This window comes from Heptranchias perlo, chromosome 43 (assembly GCF_035084215.1).
Source record: "Heptranchias perlo isolate sHepPer1 chromosome 43, sHepPer1.hap1, whole genome shotgun sequence".
Classification (NCBI taxonomy): Eukaryota; Metazoa; Chordata; class Chondrichthyes; order Hexanchiformes; family Hexanchidae; genus Heptranchias; species Heptranchias perlo.
Genome location: NC_090367.1, coordinates 9,377,900 through 9,405,005, shown reverse-complemented (window position 1 = coordinate 9,405,005; position 27,106 = coordinate 9,377,900). Strand labels below are relative to the sequence as shown.

The 27,106-nt window shown below is 56.6% G+C and overlaps 1 protein-coding gene across 3 annotated transcripts in view; it reads left to right on the top strand.

The window, feature by feature from the left end:
* Positions 1-27,106, top strand: part of LOC137306496 (pyruvate carboxylase, mitochondrial-like) — a 1,155,436-nt gene that overhangs the window by 1,028,354 nt on the left and 99,976 nt on the right. For all 3 annotated transcript variants that reach the window (XM_067975757.1, XM_067975758.1, XM_067975759.1), the window contains one exon: positions 8,242-8,491. In XM_067975757.1, coding sequence (XP_067831858.1) covers positions 8,242-8,491 — 250 coding nt within the window. The remainder of the gene's footprint in view (positions 1-8,241; positions 8,492-27,106) is intronic.

The window sequence follows — 27,106 nt, the reverse complement described above, 5'->3', positions numbered from 1 at the left end:
CATCCCTGGGATTAACCGAGTGAACCTTCTTTGTACTGCCTCGAGAGCAAGTATGTCTTTTCTTAAGTATGGACACCAAAACTGTATGCAGTATTCCAGGTGCGGTCTCACCAATACCTTATATAACTGCAGCAATACCTCTGGTTCATTTGCCAGTTGCTTTAAATCTGTGCCATCACTGCATGCCACCCGCCTCCCACACACCCTGACAGGTAATACAGACTCGTAGGCTGACAGACTGTCTATCCTAGCGGGCCCCTCTGTGTGTGTGTGTGTGTGTGTGTGTGTGTTTGCATTCAAGCAGTCACCAGTTTGATAAACCAAGTGCAAGACAGACACGCAAATCAAATGAGACAGGATGATCAGAAAGCTAACGGGGACCGTGTGTTAATGGGAAATAGCTGTTTAAATCCCCGGCTCGTTTTATGTGTCTCTCACCGTTTGAGGAGGAGAAATTCCATCCCTCGAGAGGTTTCTCCCTCTCCTCCCGCCCAGCGTCGCACGACCTCCCCGGCCGTGAGATCAGGTTGACCACGTACCTTCGAGAACAAGTTCGCAGCCAGCCGCTGGGAGGAGGACGAGGGCGGAGTGAGATGATGCAGGGTTCACGGGCCCCGATGTATGGGGTTATAGCGAATCGTAGAACCTTAACAAGCACAGGAGGAGGCCATTCGGCCCATCGTGCCTCTGCCGGCTCTTTGAAAGAGCTCTCCAATTAGTCCCACAACCGCCCCCCTGCTGCTTCCTCATAGCCCTGCAAATTATTTTCCCGTTTAGCATATATCCGATTCCCTTTTGAAAGTTATTATTGAATCTGCTTCCACCGCCCTTTCAGGCAGCGCATTCCAGATCATCACAACTCGCTGCGTAAAAAAAATTCTCCTCATCTCCCCCCTCTGGCTCTTTTACCTTAAATCTGTGTCCTCTGGTTACCGACCCTCCTGCCACTGGAAACAGTTTCTCCTTATTTACTCTATCAAAACCCCTCATGATTTTGAACACCTCGATTAAATCTCCCCTTAACCTTCTCTGCTCTAAGGAGAACAATCCCAGCTTCTCCAGTCTCTCCACGTAACTGAAGTCCCTCAACCCTGGAACCATTCTAGTAAATCGCCTCTGCACCCTCTCGAAGACCTGGACGTCCTTTCTAAAGTGCGGTGCCCAGAATTGGACACAATACTCCAGCTGAGGCCTAACCAGTGATTTAGAAAGGTTTAGCGTAACTTCCTTGCCTTTGAATAAAGTACTAACGAGTCCTGGGAGACCGCCAACATGCTCATTAGCGTTGACTGCAAACATCCCCCACCAATGTGTCGCTGAACTTGATTGATTGACGACTACCTGCTCCGCGGTCTTTTGGTCTGGGATGTGCAGTGCCGACTTTTATCCGGTTTTCCCGTTTCGTTTCTGGGACTGATACTTGGGGCTCGATTTTCAAGCTGAAATGCGGGAGGGTTGGGGGCTCCGAAAATCGGGGCAACCCCGAGGGGGCGAGGGAGCCTGCTTCAACCCACCGCCCGCCTCGCAAGTGCGGAAGCCCCGCCGGCAATTAAAGCCGGCGGGATGATAGTTAACACGGTGATTTCGATAGTTGACGTGTTTGAAGTCGTTAATCTCACGGTGATTGAGAGAGGAGAACGATTTTCATTCATGTTTGCCGTGATGTGGAAGGCGTGTTTCAGCCAGCAGCCAGTTGGACATTGACAGATGGGGGATAAAAGGTGAGTTACTGCCGCAGGGCACTCTGGTCTTTCAGGCAAACTTTTGGCTGGGAGATCTTTGTGTTCAGACTGCGAATTCTTGGTTTCCACTCAGAATTGTTCTGTTGACGCATATCTACCTACTTTTCGGACCCCCTCAAACTGACACCATCAGGATGAGGGGGGAGCGCGGTGGCTGCATTCATCACGACATCCGAGGACGAGCAACATCACCATCCTCGTCAGGCAGTTCCTGCACAAGAGCACAGAGGGCGACAACAGAGGGAGCGACGTTGCAGGAGGCACTGCCCCCGTCACAGGGTCTACAGACCGAGGCTCAGCTTCCTGGACCTCTCTGAGGAGCAGTGCACACGGAGGCTGAGAGTGAGTGACCAGATGGTCGCAGACATCGAGGAACATAGGAACATAGGAACAGGAGTAGGCCATTCAGCCCCTCGTGCCTGCTCCGCCATTTGATAAGATCATGGCTGATCTGTGATCTAACTCCATATACCTGCCTTTGGCCCATATCCCTTAATACCTTTGGTTGCCAAAAAGCTATCTGTCTCAGATTTAAATTTAGCAATTGAGCTCGTATCAATTGCCGTTTGCGGAAGAGAGTTCCAAACATCTACCATCCTTTGTGTGTAGAAATGTTTTCTAATCTCGCTCCTGAAAGGTCTGGCTCTAATTTTTAGACTGTGCCCCCTACTCCTAAAATCCCCAACCAGCGGAAATAGTTTCTCTCTATCCACCCTATCCGTTCCCCTGAATATCTTAATGTCTGCAGCCTCCTTCATGCCGAGCTGCTCCCGGCCGGGCCTGGCGGCATCGCATTGCCCATCGCAGGTCAAGTGGCCACTGCCCTCGACTTCTTCGCCTCCGGATCATTCCAGGATGCCACCGGGGACATCACCGGGGTCTCTCAGTCGTCCGCACACAAGTGCGTAAGGCAGGTGACCGACGGCTTGTTTCGCAGGGCCTCGCACTACGTCAACTTCCCCATGGACGACCTCAGCCAGACGGAGAGGGCAGTGGGTTTCCACCCTGTGGCTGGCTTCCCACGGGTGCAGGGTGTAATCGATTGCACCCATATAGCAATCCGAGCACCTCCACACGAGCCAGGACTGTTCGTCAACAGGAAGGGCTATCACTCCATCAACACTCTGCTCGTTTGTGACCGCCGCAAAAGATTCCTTCACGTCTGTGCCAGATTCCCTGGCGGCTGCCATGATTCGTTCATTCTGAGGGAATCGAACATCCCAGGACTCTCCCACACACCAAACACCCTTAAGGGCTGGCTCCTCGGGGACAAGGGATACCCCCTGCACACGTGGCTCATGACACCTCTGAGGAACTCCACCAGCGAGCAACAGCGTCGATACAACGACAGCCACATCACCACCAGGTCTATAATTGAACATGAGATAGGGCTGCTAGAGATGTGATTTCGGTTCCTCGATCGTTCTGGGGGAGCTCTTCAATGAGAATGGGTCGTATTATAGCAGCGTGTTGCGTCCTGCACAACATGGCGCAACAGAGAGGGGTTCCGATTGAGGAGGCCCCATCCCCTCATCCACCATCCACATCTGCCCTCCACATTGAGGAGGAGGAGGTGAAAGAGGAGGAGGAGAAGGAGGAGGAGGAGGAGGAGGACGAACCCATGGGCAGAGCAGCGGCTCACCTGGCTACTCGTGAGGCCAGGAAGTCACTCATATGTGAACGGTTCTCATGAGACCAGAAAGTGAGAAGAGTCCAGTCCTCAGACCACCTGGAAAGACCAGTGCCCACACCAGCACCCACCCACCCACCCTGCACAAAACAGTCCTGCAACTACACATACACCCACTGGAAACTCACCCACTGGGTGGCATCAAGTGTGTGCGTTCAGGATGAAACACATGAAAGGGCCCTGTCACAAAAGCCAGTCAAGAATGGCCAAGACGTGGCAGTAGTGGTGAGAATGAATTTTAATGCGAATTTAACAGAAACCAAATATAAATGAAAAACATGACCGTCTGCCAGGCACCCTTGTGCATCCCCTTCGTGATCACATGCCCTTCCCCTGTGGCTGCAGCAGAGGTAGTGGCAGGTTGCTCTTGTTCATGCCCTGACTGCTTAGATGTTTTGGGCCTACGCCCTCTGGGTTTCGGTGCTCGTGAGGGCCCCTCCAAAAACTGCTCCACCTGCACCTGTGCAGGGGCAGACTGGGCCACCTGGAGAGGAGGCAGCATTGTGGGTACTGGTTGAGAGGGGGGCAACGGGTGAGACGTGGGAGCGCTTTGAGTGGCGTCCCCACTTCCATGTCCCCTTTCGCCATCATCCCTCTCCTGGGCCAGGCCCACACCACTCCTACCACTCTGCTGGATGACAGTTTGGAGGACATGCGTGAAGCCTTGTAAGGCCAGTGCTAGTGTATCTGTCTGCCTGTTTAAGGCGGCAGAATGTTGTTCACCCTGAGTCCGAATGGCCGTTGTCAGGGCCTGAATGGACTCATTTGCGAGCCGTGCTTGAAGCTGCATGGAGGCTAGCCTTCCCTCCATCGCAGACATTCCCACACTTACTCGCGACACTATCTCAGAGATTCCCTCACGTCCCTGCGACACTATCTCAAAGATTCCCTCACGTCCCTGCGACACTATCTCAAAGATTCCCTCACGTCTCTGTGACACTATCTCAAAGATTCCCTCACGTCCCTGTGACACTATCTCAGAGATTCCCTCACGTCCCTGTGACATTATCTCAGAGATTCCCTCACGTCTCTGTGACAGTATCTCAGAGATTCCCTCACGTCCCTGCGACACTATCTCAGAGATTCCCTCACGTCCCTGTGACAGTATCTCAGAGATTCCCTCATGTCTCTGTAACACTATCTCAAAGATTCCCTCACGTCCCTGTGAAAATATCTCAGAGATTCCCTCACGTCCCTGTGACAGTATCTCAGAGATTCCCTCACGTCCCTGTGACACTATCTCAGAGATTCCCTCACGTCCCTGTGACAGTATCTCAGAGATTCCCTCAAGTCCCTGCGACACTATCTCAGAGATTCCCTCACGTCCCTGCGACACTATCTCAGAGATTCCCTCACGTCCCTGTGACACTATCTCAGAGATTCCCTCACGTCCCTGTGACACTATCTCAGAGATTCCCTCAAGTCCCTGCGACACTATCTCAGAGATTCCCTCAAGTCCCTGCGACACTATCTCAGAGATTCCCTCAAGTCCCTGCGACAGTATCTCAGAGATTCCCTCACGTCCCTGCAACACTATCTCAGAGATTCCCTCACGTCCCTGTGACACTATCTCAGAGATTCCCTCACGTCCCTGTGACACTATCTCAGAGATTCCCTCAAGTCCCTGCGACACTATCTCAGAGATTCCCTCAAGTCCCTGCGACACTATCTCAGAGATTCCCTCAAGTCCCTGCGACAGTATCTCAGAGATTCCCTCACGTCCCTGTGATACCATCTCAGAGATTCCCTCACGTCCCTGTGACACTATATCAGAGATTCCCTCACGTCCCTGTGACACTATCTCAGAGATTCCCTCACGTCCCTGCAACACTATCTCAGAGATTCCCTCACGTCCCTGTGACACTATCTCAGAGATTCCCTCACGTCCCTGTGACACTATCTCAGAGATTCCCTCAAGTCCCTGCGACACTATCTCAGAGATTCCCTCAAGTCCCTGCGACACTATCTCAGAGATTCCCTCAAGTCCCTGCGACAGTATCTCAGAGATTCCCTCACGTCCCTGTGATACCATCTCAGAGATTCCCTCACGTCCCTGTGACACTATATCAGAGATTCCCTCACGTCCCTGTGACACTATCTCAGAGATTCCCTCACGTCCCTGTGATACCATCTCAGAGATTCCCTCAAGTCCCTGCGACACTATCTCAGCGATTCCCTCAAGTCTCTGCGACACTATCTCAGAGATTCCCTCATGTCCCTGCGACACTATCTCAGAGATTCCCTCACGTCCCTGTGAAAGTATCTCAGAGATTCCCTCAAGTCCCTGTGAAAGTATCTCAGAGATTCCCTCAAGTCCCTGTGACACTATCTCAGAGATTCCCTCAAGTCCCTGTGACAGTATCTCAGAGATTCCCTCACGTCCCTGTGACACTATCTCAGAGATTCCCTCATGTCCCTGTGACACTATCTCAGAGATTCCCTCATGTCCCCGTGACAGTATCTCAGAGATTCTATTTTGGACAGTTACATGGTTAAGATGGGTAGAGAGGGATATGGGCCAAGTGCAGGCAATTGGGACTAGCTTAGTGGTATAACTGGGCGACATGGACATGTTGGGCCGAAGGGCCTGTTTCCATGTTGTAAACTTCTATGATTCTATGATTCTATGATTCTATTCCCTCACGTCCCTGTGACACTATCTCAGAGATTCCACTAATGCAGGAGTTAGACTCTGCGCAATTGTGGAGAGTGTGCATGGCACCTGTTCCAGTACCTCGCAAATGTGCTGCTGTCCCTCGATCATTCACCTTTTAAAGGATGGTCCAGGGGTTCAGCATCTGCGTCCAATGTCCAGAGAGGAGTGCGCCCACTGACGCGAACTCTCCACAGCTGCCTCTGCCACCAGAGTCTGCTCGTGCTCACTTGTGTGTGGTGACTCACCAGGTGCCAACCCAACTAACTGACGACGAGGACCCACTGAGGTGTGAGTATCTGCGCTGGTGGATGGCTCACTAAGATGTGACGGTGCGCCCTCAGAGGCAGGGAGCTCCTCTAAGGAATCGCCCTCTCCCATCACCGCGGTCGTTGAAGGGCCTGGAAGAGCACAGAAGGCAATATTAAGCATCATCACAGATGTGCCTTGTTGCGATGACCATACTGAGGTGTTCAACATGCCAAGCATTGTTCAAATCAATTCATGTTGTATGTGATGAATGTTAAAGTTGCCTCGCCAGACGTTTGTGGAGTGCCAGCCTCAGCGTCCCCGACAGACAGGCACTTGAGGGTGCGGCTGATCACCAGGGCCTCCTCCGCCTCTGTGAGCACCACTATTTGTGGTGGCCCCCCTCCAGTCCTCACCCTCTCCCGTGCATTTTGCACTCTCTTCTTCTGCGAGGTATGTGAGTGAGTGATGGTGAAGTGGCCAACCGATGAATGCATTGCTTTGGGTGAGGCTGACCGTGAAAGAGATGCTTCAGAGGGTGAGTATCAGACAGAGACAGCACATTGGATCAGGATTGGGGTGAGTGGCAGTGGCGGGGTCACAAATGGGGAGGTGAGGAAGTGAAGGTAAGTTGAGGGATGAGCCTTAAGCAGGTGTGAGGAGTGATGTGATGGAGTAGTCTTGGCCGTGCAGAATGAGTTGGGGTGGGTGGGGGCGATGATGTGCGACACGAAATGCGGGAGAATCAGTAAGTGTACTCACCTTTGCTGACCTGGTTAGGTCATTGAAACCCTTCCTGCACTGAACCCAAGTGCGCCAGATGTTGCTCCTGCTGGTGACCACCTCTGCCACCTCGAGCCAGGCCTTCTTGGTGGCAGAGGCAGGGCGCTTCCTCCTGTCGGCCGAGTAAAATAGCTCCCTCCTCCTCCTCCTCGCCCCAGCCAGTAGCACCTGAAGTGAGGCATGGCTGAATCTTGGAGCAGCCTTGACCCTCTGCTGCTCCAGTGGGTCTTCTTGCTTTTTGCTCCATTGGTGCAATGGCCCTTTAAATCCAGATGCTCCAGCTGTCAGCAGGTCACGCGGGTGCGCAGTCCGCCCGCTGCACAGCTTTCGGACGGCAAACCCCGAAACAAGAATAATGGCCACCAATTAAGTCGCGATCGGGACATATATCGTGAAGGGGCTTGATCGGGTGGATGCGGTGAGGATGTTCCCAAGGATGGGTGAAACTAGAACTAGGGGGCATAATCTTAGAATAAGGGGCTGCTCTTTCAAAACTGAGATGAGGAGAAACTTCTTCACTCAGAGGGTGGTAGGTCTGTGGAATTTGCTGCCCCAGGAAGCTGTGGAAGCTACATCATTAAATAAATTTAAAACAGAAATAGACAGTTTCCTAGAAGTAAAGGGAATTAGGGGTTACGGGGAGCGGGCAGGAAATTGGACACGAAGCTGAGTTCGGATCGGTCAAGGCCCTGTGGGTGGCGGAGCGGGCCCAGGGGCTGAGTGGCCGGGTCCTGCTCCTACTTCTTGTGTTCTTTGGATTTGAGGTGAGGATCAGATCAGCCATGATCTTATTGAATGGCGGAGCAGGCTCGAGGGGCCGATTGGCCTACTCCTGCTCCTATTTCTTTTGTTCTAGCGGCCGTGGGATCTTTTACGTCCACCTGAGAGGGGCAGACGGGGCGGGGGTGGGGGCCTGGGTTTAACGTCTCATCCTGAAAGACGGCACCTCCGACAGTGCGGCACTCCCTCAGGACTGGCGCTGGGAGTGTGGGTGCGGATTGTGGGGCTTGAGTCTCTGGAGTGGGGCTCGAACCCACGACCTGCTGGCTCAGAGTCGAGAGAGAGAGAGAGAGATACCGACCGAGCAGCGTGCTAATCTCGAGCGTCGTTTGCTTGTGTTGCAGGACATGGCGGGCCTGCTGAAGCCCAACTCGGCCAAGCTGTTAATCGGAGCGCTGCGAGACCGCTTCCCGGAGGTCCCGATCCACGTCCACACCCACGACACCGCGGGCGCTGGCGTGGCCTCCATGCTGGCGGCGGCCGAGGCGGGCGCTGACGTCGTGGACGTGGCCGTCGACTCCATGTCCGGCATGACCTCGCAACCCAGCATGGGAGCCATAGTGGCGTGCGCCAAGGGCACGCGGCACGACACAGGTACGGGGCGCGGGGGGGGGGTGGCGAATCAGACGGGTGGCGCGGCTCGCTGACTCTCGAAAGGGGAATCGGACCTCTGCTTGAAAAGGAGACGTCCGAGGGGGTGACCCGATAGGGGTCTTTAAGAGTATGAACAGTTCGACAGGGTAGATGTAGAGATGTTTCCACTCGTGGGGGAGACCAGAACTGGGGGGCCATAAATATAAGATAGTCACTCGTAAATCCAATGGGGAATTCAGGAGAAACCTCTTTACCCGGAGAGTGGTGAGAATGTGGAACTCGCTCCCACAAGGAGTAGTTGAGGTGAATAGAATAGATACATTTAAGGGGAAGCTCGATAAACACATGAGGGAGAAAGGAATAGAAGGATATGGTGATAGGGTGAGATGAAGTAGGGAGGGAGGAGGCTCGTGGGGAGCATGAACACCGGCATGGACCAGTTGGGCCGAATGGCCTGTTTCTGTGCTGTACATTCGATGTAATTCAATGCGGAATTTGCAGGGCTATGGGGAAAGAGCAGGGGAGTGGAGAGCTCTTTCAGAGAGCCGGCACAGGCACGATGGGCCGAACGGCCTCCTTTTTGTGCTGTAAGATTTGTATAACACAGACTTTGCGAAGGGTGGGTTTCTCTCAGTCGCTCGTTCAGTGCGATCTGATATGTTTTTGAAAGTGAATTGCATCAGTGCGTTGGGAAGCAAAATGAAAACAGGTGAGACGCGGGCTGCGTAACCCAGAGGGTCCAGGGTGAGGTACGGCCTGCGTCCCTGCTAGGGGAGGGGGGTGTGTATGCATGCCGCCCAGCAGTGTGCACCTAGGTCCACGTGTCAGTAACGTGGGGTGCGTGGATGTATGTTCAAGTAACACGACATGTTTGCGTGTCACAGTGTCTGTCTCCCAGTGGTGTACCTCAGAACAAAGGAAATAGGAGCAGGAGTAGGCCATTCGGCCCCTCGAACCTACTCCCACCATTCTATCAGATCACGGCTGATCTTCGACCTCAACTCCACTTTCCCGCCCGATCCCCATATCCCTTGATTCCCCGAGAGTCCAAAAACCTATCGATCTCAGCCTTGGCTGAGCATCCACAGCCCTCTGGGGTAGAGAATTCCAAATATTCACCACCCTCCGAGTGAAGAAATTCCGCCTCATCTCAGTCTTGAATGTCCGACCCCTTACCCTGAGACTATGCCCCCTGGTTCTAGACTCGCCAGCCAGGGGAAACAGCCTCTCAGCATCTACCCTGTCAAGCCCCCTCAGAATCTTATATGTTTCAATGAGATCACCTCTCATTCTTCGAACCTCCAGAGAGTATCGGCCCATTCTACTCATTCTCTCCTCATAGGACAACCCTCTCATCCCAGGAATCAATCTAGTGAACCTTCGTTGCACCGCCTCTAAGGCAAGTATATCCTTCCTTAGGTAAGGAGACCAAAACTGTACGCAGTACTCCAGGTGTGGTCTCACTAAAGCCCTGTAGAATTGCAGCAAGACTTCCTTACTCTTGTACTCCAACCCCCCTTGCAATAAAGGCCAACATACATTTGCCTTCCTAATTGCTTGCTGTCCCAGCGATCTGTCTGCCTGCTGCAGTCTGTCTCCCAGGGGTCTGTCTCCCGGCGGTCTGTCTCCCAGGGGTCTGTCTCTCAGGGGTCTGTCTCTCAGGGGTCTGTCTCCCGGCGGTCTGTCTCCCAGGGGTCTGTCTCCCAGCTGTCTGTCTCCCAGGGGTCTGTCTCCCAGCGATCTGTCTGCCTGCTGCAGTCTGTCTCCCAGGGGTCTGTCTCCCAGGGGTCTGTCTCCCAGCGGTCTGTCTCTCAGGGGTCTGTCTCTCAGGGGTCTGTCTCCCAGCGGTCTGTCTCCCAGGGGTCTGTCTCCCAGCTGTCTGCTTCCCAGGGGTCTGTCTCCCAGCGGTCTGTCTCCCAGCGGTCTGTCTCCCAGGGGTCTGTCTCCCAGCGGTCTATCTCCCAGCGGTCTGTCTCCCAGCGGTCTGTCTCCCAGCTGTCTGTCTCCCAGGGGTCTGTCTCCCGGCGGTCTGTCTCCCAGCTGTCTGTCTCCCAGGGGTCTGTCTCCCAGGGGTCTGTCTCCCAGCGGTCTGTCTCCCAGCTGTCTGCTTCCCAGGGGTCTGTCTCCCAGCGGTCTGTCTCCCAGGGGTCTGTCTCCCAGGGGTCTGTCTCCCAGGGGTCTGTCTCCCAGCTGTCTGTCTCCCAGGGGTCTGTCTCCCAGCGGTCTGCCTCCCAGGGGTCTGTCTCCCAGGGGTCTGTCTCCCAGGGGTCTGTCTCCCGGCGGTCTGTCTCCCAGCTGTCTGTCTCCCAGGGGTCTGTCTCCCAGGGGTCTGTCTCCCAGCGGTCTGCCTCCCAGGGGTCTGTCTCCCAGGGGTCTGTCTCCCAGCTGTCTGTCTCCCAGGGGTCTGTCTCCCAGCGGTCTGCCTCCCAGGGGTCTGTCTCCCAGGGGTCTGTCTCCCAGGGGTCTGTCTCCCGGCGGTCTGTCTCCCAGCTGTCTGTCTCCCAGGGGTCTGTCTCCCAGGGGTCTGTCTCCCAGCGGTCTGTCTCCCAGGGGTCTGTCTCCCAGCTGTCTACTTCCCAGGGGTCTGTCTCCCAGCGGTCTGCCTCCCAGGGGTCTGTCTCCCAGGGGTCTGTCTACCAGGGGTCTGTCTCCCAGCTGTCTGTCTCCCAGGGGTCTGTCTCCCAGGGGTCTGTCTCCCAGCGGTCTGCTTCCCAGGGGTCTGTCTCCCAGGGGTCTGTCTCCCGGCGGTCTGTCTCCCAGCTGTCTGTCTCCCAGGGGTCTGTCTCCCAGGGGTCTGTCTCCCAGCGGTCTGCTTCCCAGGGGTCTGTCTCCCAGCTGTCTACTTCCCAGGGGTCTGTCTCCCAGCTGTCTGTCTCCCAGGGGTCTGTCTCCCAGGGGTCTGTCTCCCAGCTGTCTGTCTCCCAGGGGTCTGTCTCCCAGTGGTCTGTCTCCCAGCGGTCTGCTTCCCAGGGGTCTGTCTCCCAGCTGTCTGTCTCCCAGGGGTCTGTCTCCCAGCTGTCTGTCTCCCAGCGGTCTGTCTCCCGGCGGTCTGTCTCCCAGGGGTCTGTCTCCCAGGGGTCTGTCTCCCAGCGGTCTGTCTCCCGGCGGTCTGTCTCCCAGGGGTCTGTCTCCCAGGGGTCTGTCTCCCAGCGGTCTGTCTCCCAGGGGTCTGTCTCCCAGGGGTCTGTCTCCCAGCGGTCTGTCTCCCGGCGGTCTGTCTCCCAGGGGTCTGTCTCCCAGGGGTCTGTCTCCCAGGGGTCTGTCTCCCAGCGGTCTGTCTCCCGGCGGTCTGTCTCCCAGCGGTCTGTCTCCCAGGGGTCTGTCTCCCAGGGGTCTGTCTCCCAGGGGTCTGTCTCCCAGCTGTCTGCTTCCCAGGGGTCTGTCTCCCAGGGGTCTGTCTCCCAGGGGTCTGTCTCCCAGGGGTCTGTCTCCCAGCGGTCTGTCTCCCAGCTGTCTGCTTCCCAGGGGTCTGTCTCCCAGGGGTCTGTCTCCCAGCGGTCTGTCTCCCAGCTGTCTGCTTCCCAGGGGTCTGTCTCCCAGGGGTCTGTCTCCCAGGGGTCTGTCTCCCAGCAGTCTGTCTCCCAGCGGTCTGTCTCCCAGGGGTCTGTCTCCCAGCGGTCTGTCTCCCAGCTGTCTGCTTCCCAGGGGTCTGTCTCCCAGGGGTCTGTCTCCCAGGGGTCTGTCTCCCAGCGGTCTGTCTCCCGGCGGTCTGTCTCCCAGGGGTCTGTCTCCCAGGGGTCTGTCTCCCAGCGGTCTGTCTCCCGGCGGTCTGTCTCCCAGGGGTCTGTCTCCCGGCGGTCTGTCTCCCAGGGGTCTGTCTCCCAGGGGTCTGTCTCCCAGGGGTCTGTCTCCCGGCGGTCTGTCTCCCGGCGGTCTGTCTCCCAGCGGTCTGTCTCCCGGCGGTCTGTCTCCCAGGGGTCTGTCTCCCAGCGGTCTGTCTCCCAGGGGTCTGTCTCCCAGGGGTCTGTCTCTCAGGGGTCTGTCTCCCAGGGGTCTGTCTCCCAGCGGTCTGTCTCCCGGCGGTCTGTCTCCCGGCGGTCTGTCTCCCAGGGGTCTGTCTCCCAGCGGTCTGTCTCCCAGGGGTCTGTCTCCCAGCGGTCTGTCTCCCAGGGGTCTGTCTCCCGGTGGTCTGTCTCCCAGCGGTCTGTCTCCCAGCGGCCTGTCTCCCAGCGGCCTGTCTCCCAGCGGTCTGTCTCCCAGCGGTCTGTCTCCCAGCGGCCTGTCTCCCAGCGGCCTGTCTCCCGGTGGTCTGTCTCCCAGCGGCCTGTCTCCCAGCGGCCTATCTCCCAGGGGTCTGTCTCCCGGCGGCCTGTCTCCCAGGGGTCTGTCTCCCAGCGGCCTGTCTCCCAGGGGTCTGTCTCCCAGCGGTCTGTCTCCCAGCGGCCTGTCTCCCGGCGGCCTGTCTCCCAGCGGCCTGTCTCCCCGCTCTCACTCTGCCTGCCGCAGTCTGCAAGCTGCTGGCACAGTTTCTGAGCTACGAAGCCAGTGCCCCTCTCATGCTTGACCAGCCGAGCTCGGGCAGCCGATGGCATCTGTTGCACGGGCCCACTGGCCAGCGGGCACTTGCCTGGGACAGCCTGCGCTCTTAACATGTGCTCATCTGCTCCACTGTACTGTGCCAAGGGCAGGTGACACTGATCACAGCAACGTGCCCAGGCTTCAGCAGGCCCCATCCCTCTCCACGGGGTCTACAAATCGGCATAGCAAACGCGACAACAAGAAATACAAAATTCCATCTCCCGCTCTGTGATTTTTGAACTGATTCCATAGGTAGTTTTAAGGTTTTTACAAGCGAGGTGCAGAAATTTTTTTTATTCGTTCATGGGATGCGGGCGTCGCTGGCGAGGCCGGCATTTATTGCCCATCCCTAATTGCCCTTGAGAAGGTGGTGGTGAGCCGCCTTCTTGAACCGCTGCAGTCCGTGTGGTGAAGGTTCTCCCACAGTGCTGTTAGGAAGGGAGTTCCAGGATTTTGACCCAGCGACGATGAAGGAACGGCCGATATATTTCCAAGTCGGGATGGTGTGTGACTCGGAGGGGAACGTGCAGGTGGTGTTGTTCCCATGTGCCTGCTGCTCTTGTCCTTCTAGGTGGTAGAGGTCGCGGGTTTGGGAGGTGCTGTCGAAGAAGCCTTGGCGAGTTGCTGCAGTGCATTCTGTGGATGGTACACACTGCAGCCACAGTGCGCCGGTGGTGAAGGGAGTGAATGTTTAGGGTGGTGGATGGGGTGCCGATCAAGCGAGCTGCTTTGTCCTGGATGGTGTCGAGCTTCTTGAGTGTTGTTGGAGCTGCACTCATCCAGGCAAGTGGAGAGTATTCCATCACACTCCTGACTTGTGCCTTGTAGATGGTGGAAAGGCTTTGGGGAGTCAGGAGGTGAGTCACTCGCCGCAGAATACCCAGCCTCTGACCTGCTCTCGTAGCCACAGTATTTATATGGCTGGTCCAGTTAAATTACTTACGTTAAGCAGCCATGGGATTTGAGAACCTCACATTCACTCCCATTAATCATCAATAACTAAATCGGAGGCATAAAAATTATGCTTTCTACAGGCGTCCGTCTCCACGAGCAAACCCATGAAGTTAATCAGACTTACAGTGATATCGAAACCTTTCCCCTCGGTATCAGCCGTGGCTCAGTGGGTTGCCCTCTGACCTCCGAGTCAGAAGGTCGTGGGTTCAAACTCCAGGCCCAACACTCCCAGTGCCGGTACTGAGGGAGTGCTGCACTGTCGGAGGTGCCGTCTCTCAGGATGAGACGTTAAACCGAGGCCCCGTCTGCCCCTCTTGGTTGGACGGTAAAGATCCCACGGCCGCTATTGGAAGAAGAGCAGGGGGGAGTTCTCGCCATTGCTGTTTGTGGGATCTTGCTGTGCGCAAATTGCCTGCCGCGTTTCCTACATTACAACAGTGACTACACTTCAAAAAGGGCGTCATTGGCTGTAAAGAGCTTTAGGGCAGAGTCCCTGGTCAGTGTGGAGAGAGAAGTGTGAGGGAGAGTGAGGGAGGGGCAGGATCTGGGAGAGAGAAGAGTGAGGGAGGGGCAGGATCTGGGAGAGAGAAGAGTGAGGGAGGGGCAGGATCTGGGAGAGAGAAGAGTGAGGGAGGGGCAGGATCTGGGAGAGAGGAGAGTGAGGGAGGGGCAGGATCTGGGAGAGAGAAGAGTGAGGGAGGGGCAGGATCTGGGAGAGAGGAGAGTGAGGGAGGGGCAGGATCTGGGAGAGAGAAGAGTGAGGGAGGGGCAGGATCTGGGAGAGAGGAGAGTGAGGGAGGGGCAGGATCTGGGAGAGAGGAGAGTGAGGGAGGGGCAGGATCTGGGAGAGAGGAGAGTGAGGGAGGGGCAGGATCTGGGAGAGAGGAGAGTGAGGGAGGGGCAGGATCTGGGAGAGAGAAGAGTGAGGGAGGGGCAGGATCTGGGAGAGAGGAGAGTGAGGGAGGGGCAGGAGGAGAGTGAGGGAGGGGCAGGATCTGGGAGAGAGAAGAGTGAGGGAGGGGCAGGATCTGGGAGAGAGGAGAGTGAGGGAGGGGCAGGATCTGGGAGAGAGGAGAGTGAGGGAGGGGCAGGAGGAGAGTGAGGGAGGGGCAGGATCTGGGAGAGAGAAGAGTGAGGGAGGGGCAGGAGGAGAGTGAGGGAGGGGCAGGATCTGGGAGAGAGAAGAGTGAGGGAGGGGCAGGATCTGGGAGAGAGGAGAGTGAGGGAGGGGCAGGATCTGGGAGAGAGGAGAGTGAGGGAGGGGCAGGATCTGGGAGAGAGGAGAGTGAGGGAGGGGCAGGATCTGGGAGAGAGGAGAGTGAGGGAGGGGCAGGATCTGGGAGAGAGAAGAGTGAGGGAGGGGCAGGATCTGGGAGAGAGAAGAGTGAGGGAGGGGCAGGAGGAGAGTGAGGGAGGGGCAGGATCTGGGAGAGAGAAGAGTGAGGGAGGGGCAGGAGGAGAGTGAGGGAGGGGCAGGATCTGGGAGAGAGGAGAGTGAGGGAGGGGCAGGATCTGGGAGAGAGAAGAGTGAGGGAGGGGCAGGAGGAGAGTGAGGGAGGGGCAGGATCTGGGAGAGAGGAGAGTGAGGGAGGGGCAGGATCTGGGAGAGAGGAGAGTGAGGGAGGGGCAGGATCTGGGAGAGAGGAGAGTGAGGGAGGGGCAGGATCTGGGAGGGAGAGAGGAGAGTGTGGGAGGGGCAGGATCTGGGAGGGAGAGAGGAGAGTGAGGGAGGGGCAGGATCTGGGAGAGAGGAGAGTGAGGGAGGGGCAGGATCTGGGAGAGAGGAGAGTGAGGGAGGGGCAGGATCTGGGAGAGAGGAGAGTGAGGGAGGGGCAGGATCTGGGAGAGAGGAGAGTGAGGGAGGGGCAGGATCTGGGAGAGAGGAGAGTGAGGGAGGGGCAGGATCTGGGAGAGAGGAGAGTGAGGGAGGGGCAGGATCTGGGAGAGAGGAGAGTGAGGGAGGGGCAGGAGGAGAGTGAGGGAGGGGCAGGATCTGAGAGAGAGGAGAGGGAGAGGGAGAGGGAGGGGCAGGATCTGGGAGAGAGGAGAGGGAGAGGGAGAGGGAGGGGCAGGATCTGGGAGGGGCAGGTACAGAGGAGGAGAGAGAGGTAGGAGCTGGGAGAGAGGGGGTGGGGCAGGAACTGGGGAGGGGAGGATCTGACAGAGGAGAGTGGGGGGGGTGACACTAGGGTGGGGAAGGAACCATTTGAACAGGCTGGCCACTGATGGAGAAGGCATGAGCTGGTTGGCACTGAGGGGACAGTGCCAACATAGGGGACAGTGCCAACATAGGGGGCCCTGGGGCAATCACCCGCCTCGCTGTATCACAACACTGCAAGCACTCAAACTTACTCTACAACCCTCCAAGATCTCTGCGCTCCTCCAATTCTGGCCTCTTGCCCATCCCCGATTTCCATCGCTCCACCATTGGCGGCCGTGCCTTCAGCTGCCTCGGCCCTAAGCTCTGGAATTCCCTCCCTAAACCTCTCCGCCTCTCTCTCCTCCTTTAAGATGCTCCTTAAAACCTACCTCTTTGACCAAGCTTTTGGTCACCTGTCCTAATATCTCCTCATGTGGCTCGGTGTCAGATTTACTGCGAAGAACGACGTTAAAGGCGCTATATAAATGCAGGTTGTGGTTGCTGGTCGGCAGGACCCGCAAAGCAAGACGGCCAAGGTGCTCAGCGGGCATTGGGCAGGGTGACTGTGGCACCCCAAACCCACAGGGCCAGGTTACAGAGGCGTTGGCAGACGCCAGGTCTGCCCGCTCCCACCAGCAGTGTCACAAGGCGTGGGTACAGAGCAGAGACGGTGACTCTGGCTTGCCAGCAGAACGTGAGACGGTTAATCAGAGACAGTTCTAAGAAGGAACACGTGCCGAAGGAGGATGAAAGTGAGGAGAAGCTGGAGGTCTCATTTTCATTAACTTAGCCCACAGATCTGCTCCTCTTTCCATTACGGAAGTGATTACAATAATAAATAGAACCTTTCTCTCCCACAGCTCCAAATTACAACTGATTCATCTGCTGCTATCTGCGAATCTCATTAGAAGCACAGTAAAGGGCTTCGGGCAATGGATTGGGACGCTGCCAGATTAGTTCTTGTGTTCTGAGGCAGCGCGTTATCGCTACCTCGTGCGCCCTGCGCCTCTCAAAATTCTAGAGTGCTAACGGTCGCTCGAGTTTCGAGACGCTCCCCTCGCTGTCCCACAGCAGGGCGAGGGGGTGAAGAGTCCATCCCTTTCTGAGTACTTCCTCTGCTTTCCATGGGCGATCTGTGGGATGACGTGAAGCATGGCCAGTTGTGGCTGTACTGGGTCGGGGAGGGGGGGCTGCAGGAGGTGAGCCTGCCCTCAATTCTCCGACCTGCAGCATCCAAATTATGCTAGGGTTTACAAGAAAGGATCTACAAGGACGATAGCAGAACTGGGAGGGTCCAGCTATCAGGAAAGATCAAACAGACTTGGGATCTTCTCTCTAGATAAGAGAAGGCTGAGGGGTGACCTGATAGAGGTCTTTAAGATTATGAAGGGGTTCGATAGGGTAGACGTAGAGAAGATGTTTCCACTTGTGGGGGAGACCAGAACTAGAGGCCATAAATATAAGATAGTCACTAATAAATCCAATTGGGAATTCAGGAGAAACTTCTTTACCCAGGGAGTGGTGAGAATGTGGAACTCGCTCCCACAAGGAGTAGTTGAGGGGAATAGAATAGATAAATTTAAGGGGAAGCTGGATAAACACATGAGGGAGAAAGGAATAGAAGGAGAGGCTGATAGGATGAGATGAAGTAGCGAGGGAGGAGGCTCGTGTGGAGCATAAATACCGGCACGGACCAGTTGGGCCGAATGGCCTGTTTCTGTGCTGTAGATTCTCTGGAATTCCATGGAAGATAAGGGAGGCAGGGAAGAGGCCTAACTACAGACTTCCCTCAGTGAGGACAACCCAGAGTAAAACCCTCAGGAGAGATCCAGAAAGGGGCCTAACTACAGGCAGCCCCTTTGGTCAACCCCTCAGTTGCTAACGAATTTTGCAAAGTGGGCCTCAAATAGGTGCTCGTCCCCGCTAGTTGCATACGCAAAGGGCCTAATGCCTGATCAGGCACGCGCCTTTGCAGGAGCCTTTACCAATATGGCAGCCAGCGCAGCTCTGGCGGGGAGCGACACCTGCACGCTGGCCGCCATTTTGGGCCCTCGGGCGTCCATTTTACGCCCTCCAATTTCCAGCTGCAAGAGTGGGTTCGTTTTCTGCTCCATGAGGCGTTGAGCAGACAGTCGGGTCCTGGGACAGGCTCTGAACCGTGATGGGGGCGCGGGGGTCGACAGAAAGTGACGTTAGGACAAGGTGTCACCCGGACAGCCATCGCGCTCTGCGACCATATCGAGAATCACATCGCGGGTCATCAGCCTGCGTGTTACGGGGGCCAGAGTATCAACCAACACCACCAAAATCAGATGATCTGGTCATTACCCCATCGCTGTTTGTGGGATCTTGCTGTGCGCAAATTGGCTGCCAGGTTTCCCATATTACAACAGTGATGACACTTCAAAATTACTTCATTGGCTGTTAAGCACTTTGGGACATCCTGAGGTCATGAAAGGGGCTATAGAAATGGGAGTCCTTCCTTCTTTCCTCTTATTTCTCTCGGTCCCTGCCAGAGCTGACACGTTCCCCTTAAGCATTTCTGGGACCAGGAATTGAGATGGTTTCTCGTCCCGATTTATCTCGTCTCCTCTCCCGCTGGATCTCTGCCTAGTTTTCTCAATAAAGGGGAGGTCTCACTGGGCAGGAGTTATACTGCAGTCAGTGCCAGGCTGTCTCCCACAGTGGGGTCTCACTGGGCAGGAGTTATACTGCAGTCAGTGCCTGGCTGTCTCCCGCAGGGAGATCTCACTGGGCAGGAGTTATACTGCAGGCAGTGCCAGGCTGTCTCCCACAGTGGGGTCTCACTGGGCAGGAGTTATACTGCAGGCAGTGCCAGGCTGTCTCCCGCAGAGGGGGTCTCACTGGGCAGGAATTATACTGCAGTCAGTGCCAGGCTGTCTCCCACAGTGGGGTCTCACTGGGCAGGAGTTATACTGCAGGCAGTGCCAGGCTGTCTCCCGCAGAGGGGGTCTCACTGGGCAGGAATTATACTGCAGTCAGTGCCAGGCTGTCTCCCGCAGAGGGGGCTCTCACCGGGCAGGAGTTATACTGCAGTCAGTGCCAGGCTGTCTCCCGCAGGGGGAGGTCTCACTGGGCAGGAGTTATACTGCAGTCAGTGCCAGGCTGTCTCCCGCAATGGGGGTCTCACTGGGCAGGAGTTATACTGCAGTCAGTGCCAGGCTGTCTCCCGCAGAGGAGGTCTCACCGGGCAGGAGTTATACTGCAGTCAGTGCCAGGCTGTCTCCCGCAGAGGGGGTCTCACTGGGCAGGAGTTATACTGCAGTCAGTGCCAGGCTGTCTCCCGCAATGGGGGGTCTCACTGGGCAGGAGTTATACTGCAGTCAGTGCCAGGCTGTCTCCCGCAGAGGGGGCTCTCACCGGGCAGGAGTTATACTGCAGTCAGTGCCAGGCTGTCTCCCGCAGAGGGGGTCTCACTGGGCAGGAGTTATACTGCAGTCAGTGCCAGGCTGTCTCCCGCAGAGGGGGGTCTCACTGGGCAGGAGTTATACTGCAGTCAGTGCCAGGCTGTCTCCCGCAATGGGGGGTCTCACTGGGCAGGAGTTATACTGCAGTCAGTGCCAGGCTGTCTCCCGCAGAGGGGGTCTCACTGGGCAGGAGTTATACTGCAGTCAGTGCCAGGCTGTCTCCCGCAGAGGGGGGTCTCACCGGGCAGGAGTTATACTAGAGTCAGTGCCAGGCAGTCTCCCGCTCGATACCAAGGTGGCGGTTTATCTGCTGTGAATGGGGTGCACAGAGTGAGACGATCGGTGGGTTAATACGATCGGGCCATGGAGGGTCTCTGTGGAAAAGAGCTAGGATGGAGAGCAGGAATGGCAGAACAGTAAACGGAGGGCGAGATTGAGAGAGGAACGGATGAGCACAGGCAGAAATCAGGAAAGAGGGAAGGAGGAAGGAATGAAAGATTTGCATTTATATAGCGCCTGTCACAACCTCAGAACACTTTACAGCCAATGAAGTACCTTTGAAGTGCAGTCACTGTTGTAATGTAGGAAACGCAGCAGCCAATTTGCGCACAGCAAGATCCCACAAACAGCACTGAGAGAATGACCAGATCGTCTGTTTTTTGAGGGAAAAGCATTAGCCAGAACCCCCACCCCCCCTGCTCTTCTTCCAATAGTGGCCGTGGGATCTTTCACATCCCCCCGAGAGGACGTGGCCTCGGTTTAACGTCTCATCCAAAAGAAGGCACCTCCGACAGTGCGGCTCTCCCTCAGTACTGGCACCGGGAGCGTCGGCCCTGGATTAGGGGGCTCGAACTTCTGGAGCCGGGGGGGCTCGAACCCACGACCTTCTGACTCAGAGGCGAGAGAGAGACAGAGCCACGGCTGACGTGGCAGAGAAGCAGTGAGCAGCAGGTTACATGTCAGGGGAGCATCTGCGGCCAAGCAATCAAGCCTGTAAACCAGTGAGTCGAAACCCATTACCGTTTGCACCACCTGCATATATTGGCTGGTACAGACAAGAAGGAACTTTCACAAGTGACTTGCCCGTTTCTCGGTAACATGGGAGAACAGACTCTGCTTTCATCTGTCAATAACCAGAAGTAGCAGAGACGTCCACTGACCAAAAACGGCAGTGTTGGCGTTCGCCTTGAGTAATGAGAGAATAACCTGAAGCTGAGATGGGCCAAGTGAAGTTCGGAAATGAAAAAGGGACGAGCAAGCAGGGTGCAGAGGGATAAATCCTGTAACAAGGCATTAATTCGAGCTCGGGGCCCACCTGTCGACTTGCGGCGAGGGCGCCTGTGCTGCTCACGCACGGACGATTAACTCGCGGTTAAGATTTCACTTGTTTGTCATGCGTGTCAGGAGGACGGGATGCTGCGGTAGAGTCTCAGTCCTGCTCAAAGCTCGCAGGGTTCTGTGCTGAGGGCGTAGCTTTGTGAACTGCTGCGTTTTTTTCGATATGGAATGATATCGAATTTACAGCACAGAAACAGGCCATTCGGCCCAACTGCTCCGTGCTGGTGTTTATGCTCCCTCCTCCCTCCCTACTTCATCTCACCCTCTCAGCCTATCCTTCTATCCCTTTCTCCCTCGTGTTTATCTAATAAATGTATCTACACTATTTGCCTCAACTACTCCTTGTGGGAGTGAGTTCCACATTCTCACCACTCTCTGGGTAAAGAAGTTTCTCCTGAATTCCCAATTGGATTTATTGGTGACTATCTTATATTTATGGCCCCCTAGTTCTGGTCTCCCCCACAAGTGGAAACATCTTTTCTACGTCTACCCGATCGAACCCCTTCATAATCTTAAAGACCTCTATCAGGTCACCCCTCGGCTTTCTCTTTTCTAGAGGAAAGAGCCCCAGAGCATTTGATCTTTCAGGCTTTTGTAAGCTCGGTTTCACTCAAAGCTTCCCAACCGGGGCGGGGAGGGGAGATTTATAGGGGAGGGGGGACGTTTATCGAGGAAGGTTTATTGAGGAGGAGGTGAGGTTTATCAGGGAGGGGGTGAGGTTTATCGGGGGAGGGTTATCGGGGAGGGGGTGAGGTTTATCGGGGGAGGGGTGGGGTTTATCGGGGAGGGGGTGAGGTTTATCGGGGGAGGGTTATCGGGGAGGGGGTGAGGTTTATCGGGGGAGGGGTGGGGTTTATCGGGGAGGGGGTGAGGTTTATCGGGGAAGGGTTATCGGGGAGGGGGTGAGGTTTATCGGGGGAGGGGTGGGGTTTATCGGGGGAGGGGTGAGGTATATCGGGGGAGGGGGAGGTTTATCGGGGGAGGGGTGCGGTTTATCGGGGGAGGGGGAGGTTTATCGGGGGAGGGGGTGCGGTTTATCGGGGGAGGGGGAGGTTTATCGGGGAGGGGGTGAGGTTTATCGGGGGAGGGGCTGCGGTTTATCGGGGGAGGGGTGCGGTTTATCGGGGGAGGGGCTGCGGTTTATCGGGGGAGGGGTGAGGTTTATCGGGGGAGGGGCTACGGTTTATCGGGGGAGGGGTGCGGTTTATCGGGGGAGGGGCTGCGGTTTATCGGGGGAGGGGTGAGGTTTATCGGGGGAGGGGCTACGGTTTATCGGGGGAGGGGTGAGGTTTATCGGGGGAGGGGGAGGTTTATCGAGGAGGGGGTGAGGTTTATTGGGGGAGGGGGTGGGGTTTATCGGGGGAGGGGTGAGGTTTGTCGGGGGAGGGGTGCGGTTTATCGGGGAGGGGGTGTGGTTTATCAGGGGAGGGGGTGCGGTTTATCGGGGGAGGGGGTGGGGTTTATCGGGGGAGGGGGTGAGGTTTATCGAGGGAGGGGGTGGGGTTTATCGGGGGAGGGGGTGGGGTTTATCGGGGGAGGGGGTGCAGTTTATCGGGGGCGGGGGTGAGGTTTATCGAGGGAGGGGGTGAGGTTTATCGAGGAGCGGGTGGGGTTTATCGGGGGAGGGGGTGCGGTTTATCGGGGGAGGGGGATGTTTATCGGGGGAGGGGGTGAGGTTTATCGGGGGAGGGGGTGGGGTTTATCGGGGGAGGGGTGCGGTTTATCGGGGGAGGGGTGCGGTTTATCGGGGGAGGGGGTGAGGTTTATCGGGGGAGGGGGTGGGGTTTATCGGGGGAGGGGTGCGGTTTATCGGGGGAGCGGTGCGGTTTATCGGGGGAGGGGGTGGGGTTTATCGGGGGAGGGGGTGGGGTTTATCGGGGGAGGGGTGCGGTTTATCGGGGGAGCGGTGCGGTTTATCGGGGGAGGGGTGCGGTTTATCGGGGGAGGGGGTGGGGTTTATCGAGGAGGGGTGCGGTTTATCGGGGGAGGGGGGTGAGGTTTACCGGGGGAGGGGGGTGAGGTTTATCGGGGGAGGGGGTGAGGTTTATCGGGGGAGGGGTGGGGTTTATCGGGGGAGGGGGAGGTTTATCGGGGGAGGAGGTGAGGTTTATCGGGGGAGGGGTGGGGTTTATCGAGGAGGGGTGCGGTTTATCGGGGGAGGGGGTGAGGTTTATCGGGGGAGGGGTGAGGTTTATCGGGGGAGGGGTGAGGTTTATCGGGGGAGGGGTGCGGTTTATCGGGGGAGGGGGTGAGGTTTATCGGGGGAGGGGAGGTTTATCGGGGGAGGGGGTGGGGTTTATCGGGGAGGGGTGCGGTTTATCGGGGGAGGGGTGCGGTTTATCGGGGGAGGGGTGAGGTTTATCGGGGGAGGGGTGCGGTTTATCGGGGGAGGGGGTGAGGTTTATCGGGGGAGGGGGTGGGGTTTATCGGGGGAGGGGGTGAGGTTTATCGGGGGAGGGGTGGGGTTTATCGGGGGAGGGGTGGGGTTTATCGGGGGAGGGGGAGAGGTTTATCGGGGGAGGGGTGAGGTTTATCGGGGGAGGGGTGGGGTTTATCGGGGGAGGGGGTGAGGTTTAATGGGGGAGGGGTGGGGTTTATCGAGGGAGGGGTGGGGTTTATCGGGGGAGGGGGTGGGGTTTATCGAGGAGGGGGTGAGGTTTATCGGGGGAGGGGGTGCGGTTTATCGGGGGAGGGGTGAGGTTTATCGGGGGAGGGGGTGGGGTTTATCGGGGGAGGGGTGGGGTTTATCGGGGGAGGGGGTGGGGTTTATCGGGGGGAGGGGTGGGGTTTATCGGGGGAGGGGTGAGGTTTATCGGGGGAGGGGGTGGGGTTTATCGGGGGAGGGGTGGGGTTTATCGGGGGAGGGGTGGGGTTTATCGGGGGGAGGGGGTGAGGTTTATCGGGGGAGGGGGTGGGGTTTATCGGGGGAGGGGTGAGGTTTATCGGGGGAGGGGTGGGGTTTATCGGGGGAGGGGGTGGGGTTTATCGGGGGAGGGGTGGGGTTTATCGGGGGAGGGGTGCGGTTTATCGGGGGAGGGGTGAGGTTTATCGGGGGAGGGGTGCGGTTTATCGGGGGAGGGGGTGAGGTTTATCGGGGGAGGGGGTGGGGTTTATCGGGGGAGGGGGTGAGGTTTATCGGGGGAGGGGTGGGGTTTATCGGGGGAGGGGTGGGGTTTATCGGGGGAGGGGGAGAGGTTTATCGGGGGAGGGGTGGGGTTTATCGGGGGAGGGGTGGGGTTTATCGGGGGAGGGGGTGAGGTTTAATGGGGGAGGGGTGGGGTTTATCGAGGGAGGGGTGGGGTTTATCGGGGGAGGGGGTGGGGTTTATCGAGGAGGGGGTGAGGTTTATCGGGGGAGGGGGTGCGGTTTATCGGGGGAGGGGTGAGGTTTATCGGGGGAGGGGGTGGGGTTTATCGGGGGAGGGGTGGGGTTTATCGGGGGAGGGGTGGGGTTTATCGAGGAGGGGGTGGGGTTTATCGGGGGAGGGGTGGGGTTTATCGAGGAGGGGGTGGGGTTTATCGGGGGAGGGGTGAGGTTTATCGGGGGAGGGGGTGAGCTGGCCAGGATCGAGAGGCACCGATACGGCCTGAGGTGCATTATGGGCGATCCCAGCACAGAGGGCGTGAACCTCCGCCGACCTCCAGAAGCGGACCCTGGACCAATCAGAGCTGCTTCCTGTGCCCTCGTCGCCCAGTCCGAGGAACCCATTACTGTCCCACCAGAAACCTGCTCTGATTGGTCCAGAGTCCGCTTCGAGAAAGAAAGAAAGACCTGCATTTATATAGCGCCTTTCACGACCTCAGGACGTCCCAAAGAGCTTTACAGCCAATGAAATACTTTTTGAAGTGTGGTCACTGTTGTAATGTAGGAAACGCAGCAGCCAATTTGTGCACAGCAAGATCCCACAAACAGCAATGTGATAAATGACCAGACCATCTGTTTTTTAATGATGTTGGTTGAGGGATAAATGTTGGCCCCAGGACACCGGGGAGAACTCCCCCCCTGCTCTTCTTCCAATAGCGGCCGTGGGATCTTTTACGTCCACCCGAGAGGGGCAGACGGGGCCCTCGGTTTAACGTCTCATCCGAAAGACGGCACCTCCGACAGTGTGGCACTCCCTCAGCACTGGCACTGGGAGTGTCGGCCTGGATCATGTCTTGGAACGGGGCAGAGAGTTTAGAATCTCAATCCCACATGTGGATGATCTCCCTAAATTCCTCTGCCTTGTTACATCCCTCCCCGCATTTAGAAACCTCCCTAAAATACATCCCGTTCAGTTCGCCACCTCCTGAACTTCCTTCCGACTGTCGCTAGGCTCCGAGCCCTAGGGTGAGGCGCCCAGAGGCATGTTACTGCTTTAAAGGTGCTCCAGAAATCTGGAACTCTCTCCCCCGAAAAGCTGTCGAGGCCGGGGGGGGGGGTCAATTGAAAATTTCAAAACTGAGATTGATCAATTTTTGTTGGGTGAGGGGATTAAGGGTTACGGAACCAAGGGGGGTAGATGGAGTTAAGATACAGTTCGGCCATGATGTCATTGAATGGCGGAACAGGCTCGAGGGGCTGAATGGCCTCCTCCTGTTCCTATGTATGTGGCCACGTTCACTGTGCTTTGTGGTCATACATGAGTGAGCGTTAGACAGGACAGCACAGAATAGAATAAGGCAGACTGTTAACATTGATGATTTGTTACTGTCTCCATCTACAACAGTTTATTACCATCAATGGGATAGTCAGTTGTAAAACAGCTTAGATCTCTCCGCTAACGCCCCTACTGAGTCTTCGACCGGGGAGAACTCCCCCCTGCTCTTCTTCCAATAGTGGCCGTGGGATCTTTTACACCCACCTGAGGGCAGACGGGGGCCTCGGTTTAACGTCTCACCCGAAAGACGGCACCTCCGACAATGCAGCACTCCCTCAGTACCGGCACTGGGAGTGTCAGTCCAGAGAGTGTACATCACCAGGACGATGCCAGATTTGGGAAACTACAGTTATGAGGAGAGACTTGAGATGCTGGGAGTGTTCCCTCTGGAGGAGAGACGGCTGAGAGGAGATTTTTTTGGAATTATGAAGAGATTTGATTGGGTGAACAGATTGGTTGGGGAGTCAATGATGGGATCATCAATTCTCACTAACACTGAGGTGAGAAGTTGGAGAACTGTCTTTCCACAGAGGGTTGTTGGGGGGATGGAATGATTTGCGACAGGGAGAGGTTGAGCCACAGATCATTGCATCTTTTTAGGGAAAATTAGATAAATATTTGAAGCAGAGGAAGAGACAGGGCCATGGGGAGAGAGCGGGGCAGTGGGATTAGTTTGGGGATTGATACAGGGCCATGGGGAGAGAGCGGGGCAGTGGGATTAGTTTGGGGATTGATACAGGGCCATGGGGAGAGAGCGGGGCAGTGGGATTAGTTTGGGATTGATACAGGGCTATGGGGAGAGAGTGGGGCAGTGGGATTAGTTTGGGGATTGATACAGGGCCATGGGGAGAGAGCGGGGCAGTGGGATTAGTTTGGGATTGATACAGGGCTATGGGGAGAGAGCGGGGCAGTGGGATTAGTTTGGGATTGATACAGGGCTATGGGGAGAGAGTGGGGCAGTGGGATTAGTTTGGGATTGATGCAGGGCGATGGGGAGAGAGTGGGGCAGTGGGATTAGTTTGGGATTGATACAGGGCTATGGGGAGAGAGCGGGGCAGTGGGATTAGTTTGGGGATTGATACAGGGCCATGGGGAGAGAGCGGGGCAGTGGGATTAGTTTGGGATTGATACAGGGCTATGGGGAGAGAGCGGGGCAGTGGGATTAGTTTGGGATTGATACAGGGCTATGGGGAGAGAGTGGGGCAGTGGGATTAGTTTGGGATTGATGCAGGGCGATGGGGAGAGAGTGGGGCAGTGGGATTAGTTTGGGATTGATACAGAGCTGCGGGGAGAGAGTGGGGCAGTGGGATTAGTTTGGGATTGATACAGGGCTATGGGGAGAGAGCGGGGCAGTGGGATTAGTTTGGGATTGATACAGGGCTATGGGGAGAGAGCGGGGCAGTGGGATTAGTTTGGGATTGATACAGGGCTATGGAGAGAGAGCGGGGCAGTGGGAATAATGTGGGATTGATACAGAGCTGCGGGGAGAGAGTGGGGCAGTGGGATTAGTTTGGGATTGATACAGGGCTATGGGGAGAGAGCGGGGCAGTGGGATTAGTTTGGGATTGATACAGGGCTGTGGGGAGAGAGCGGGGCAG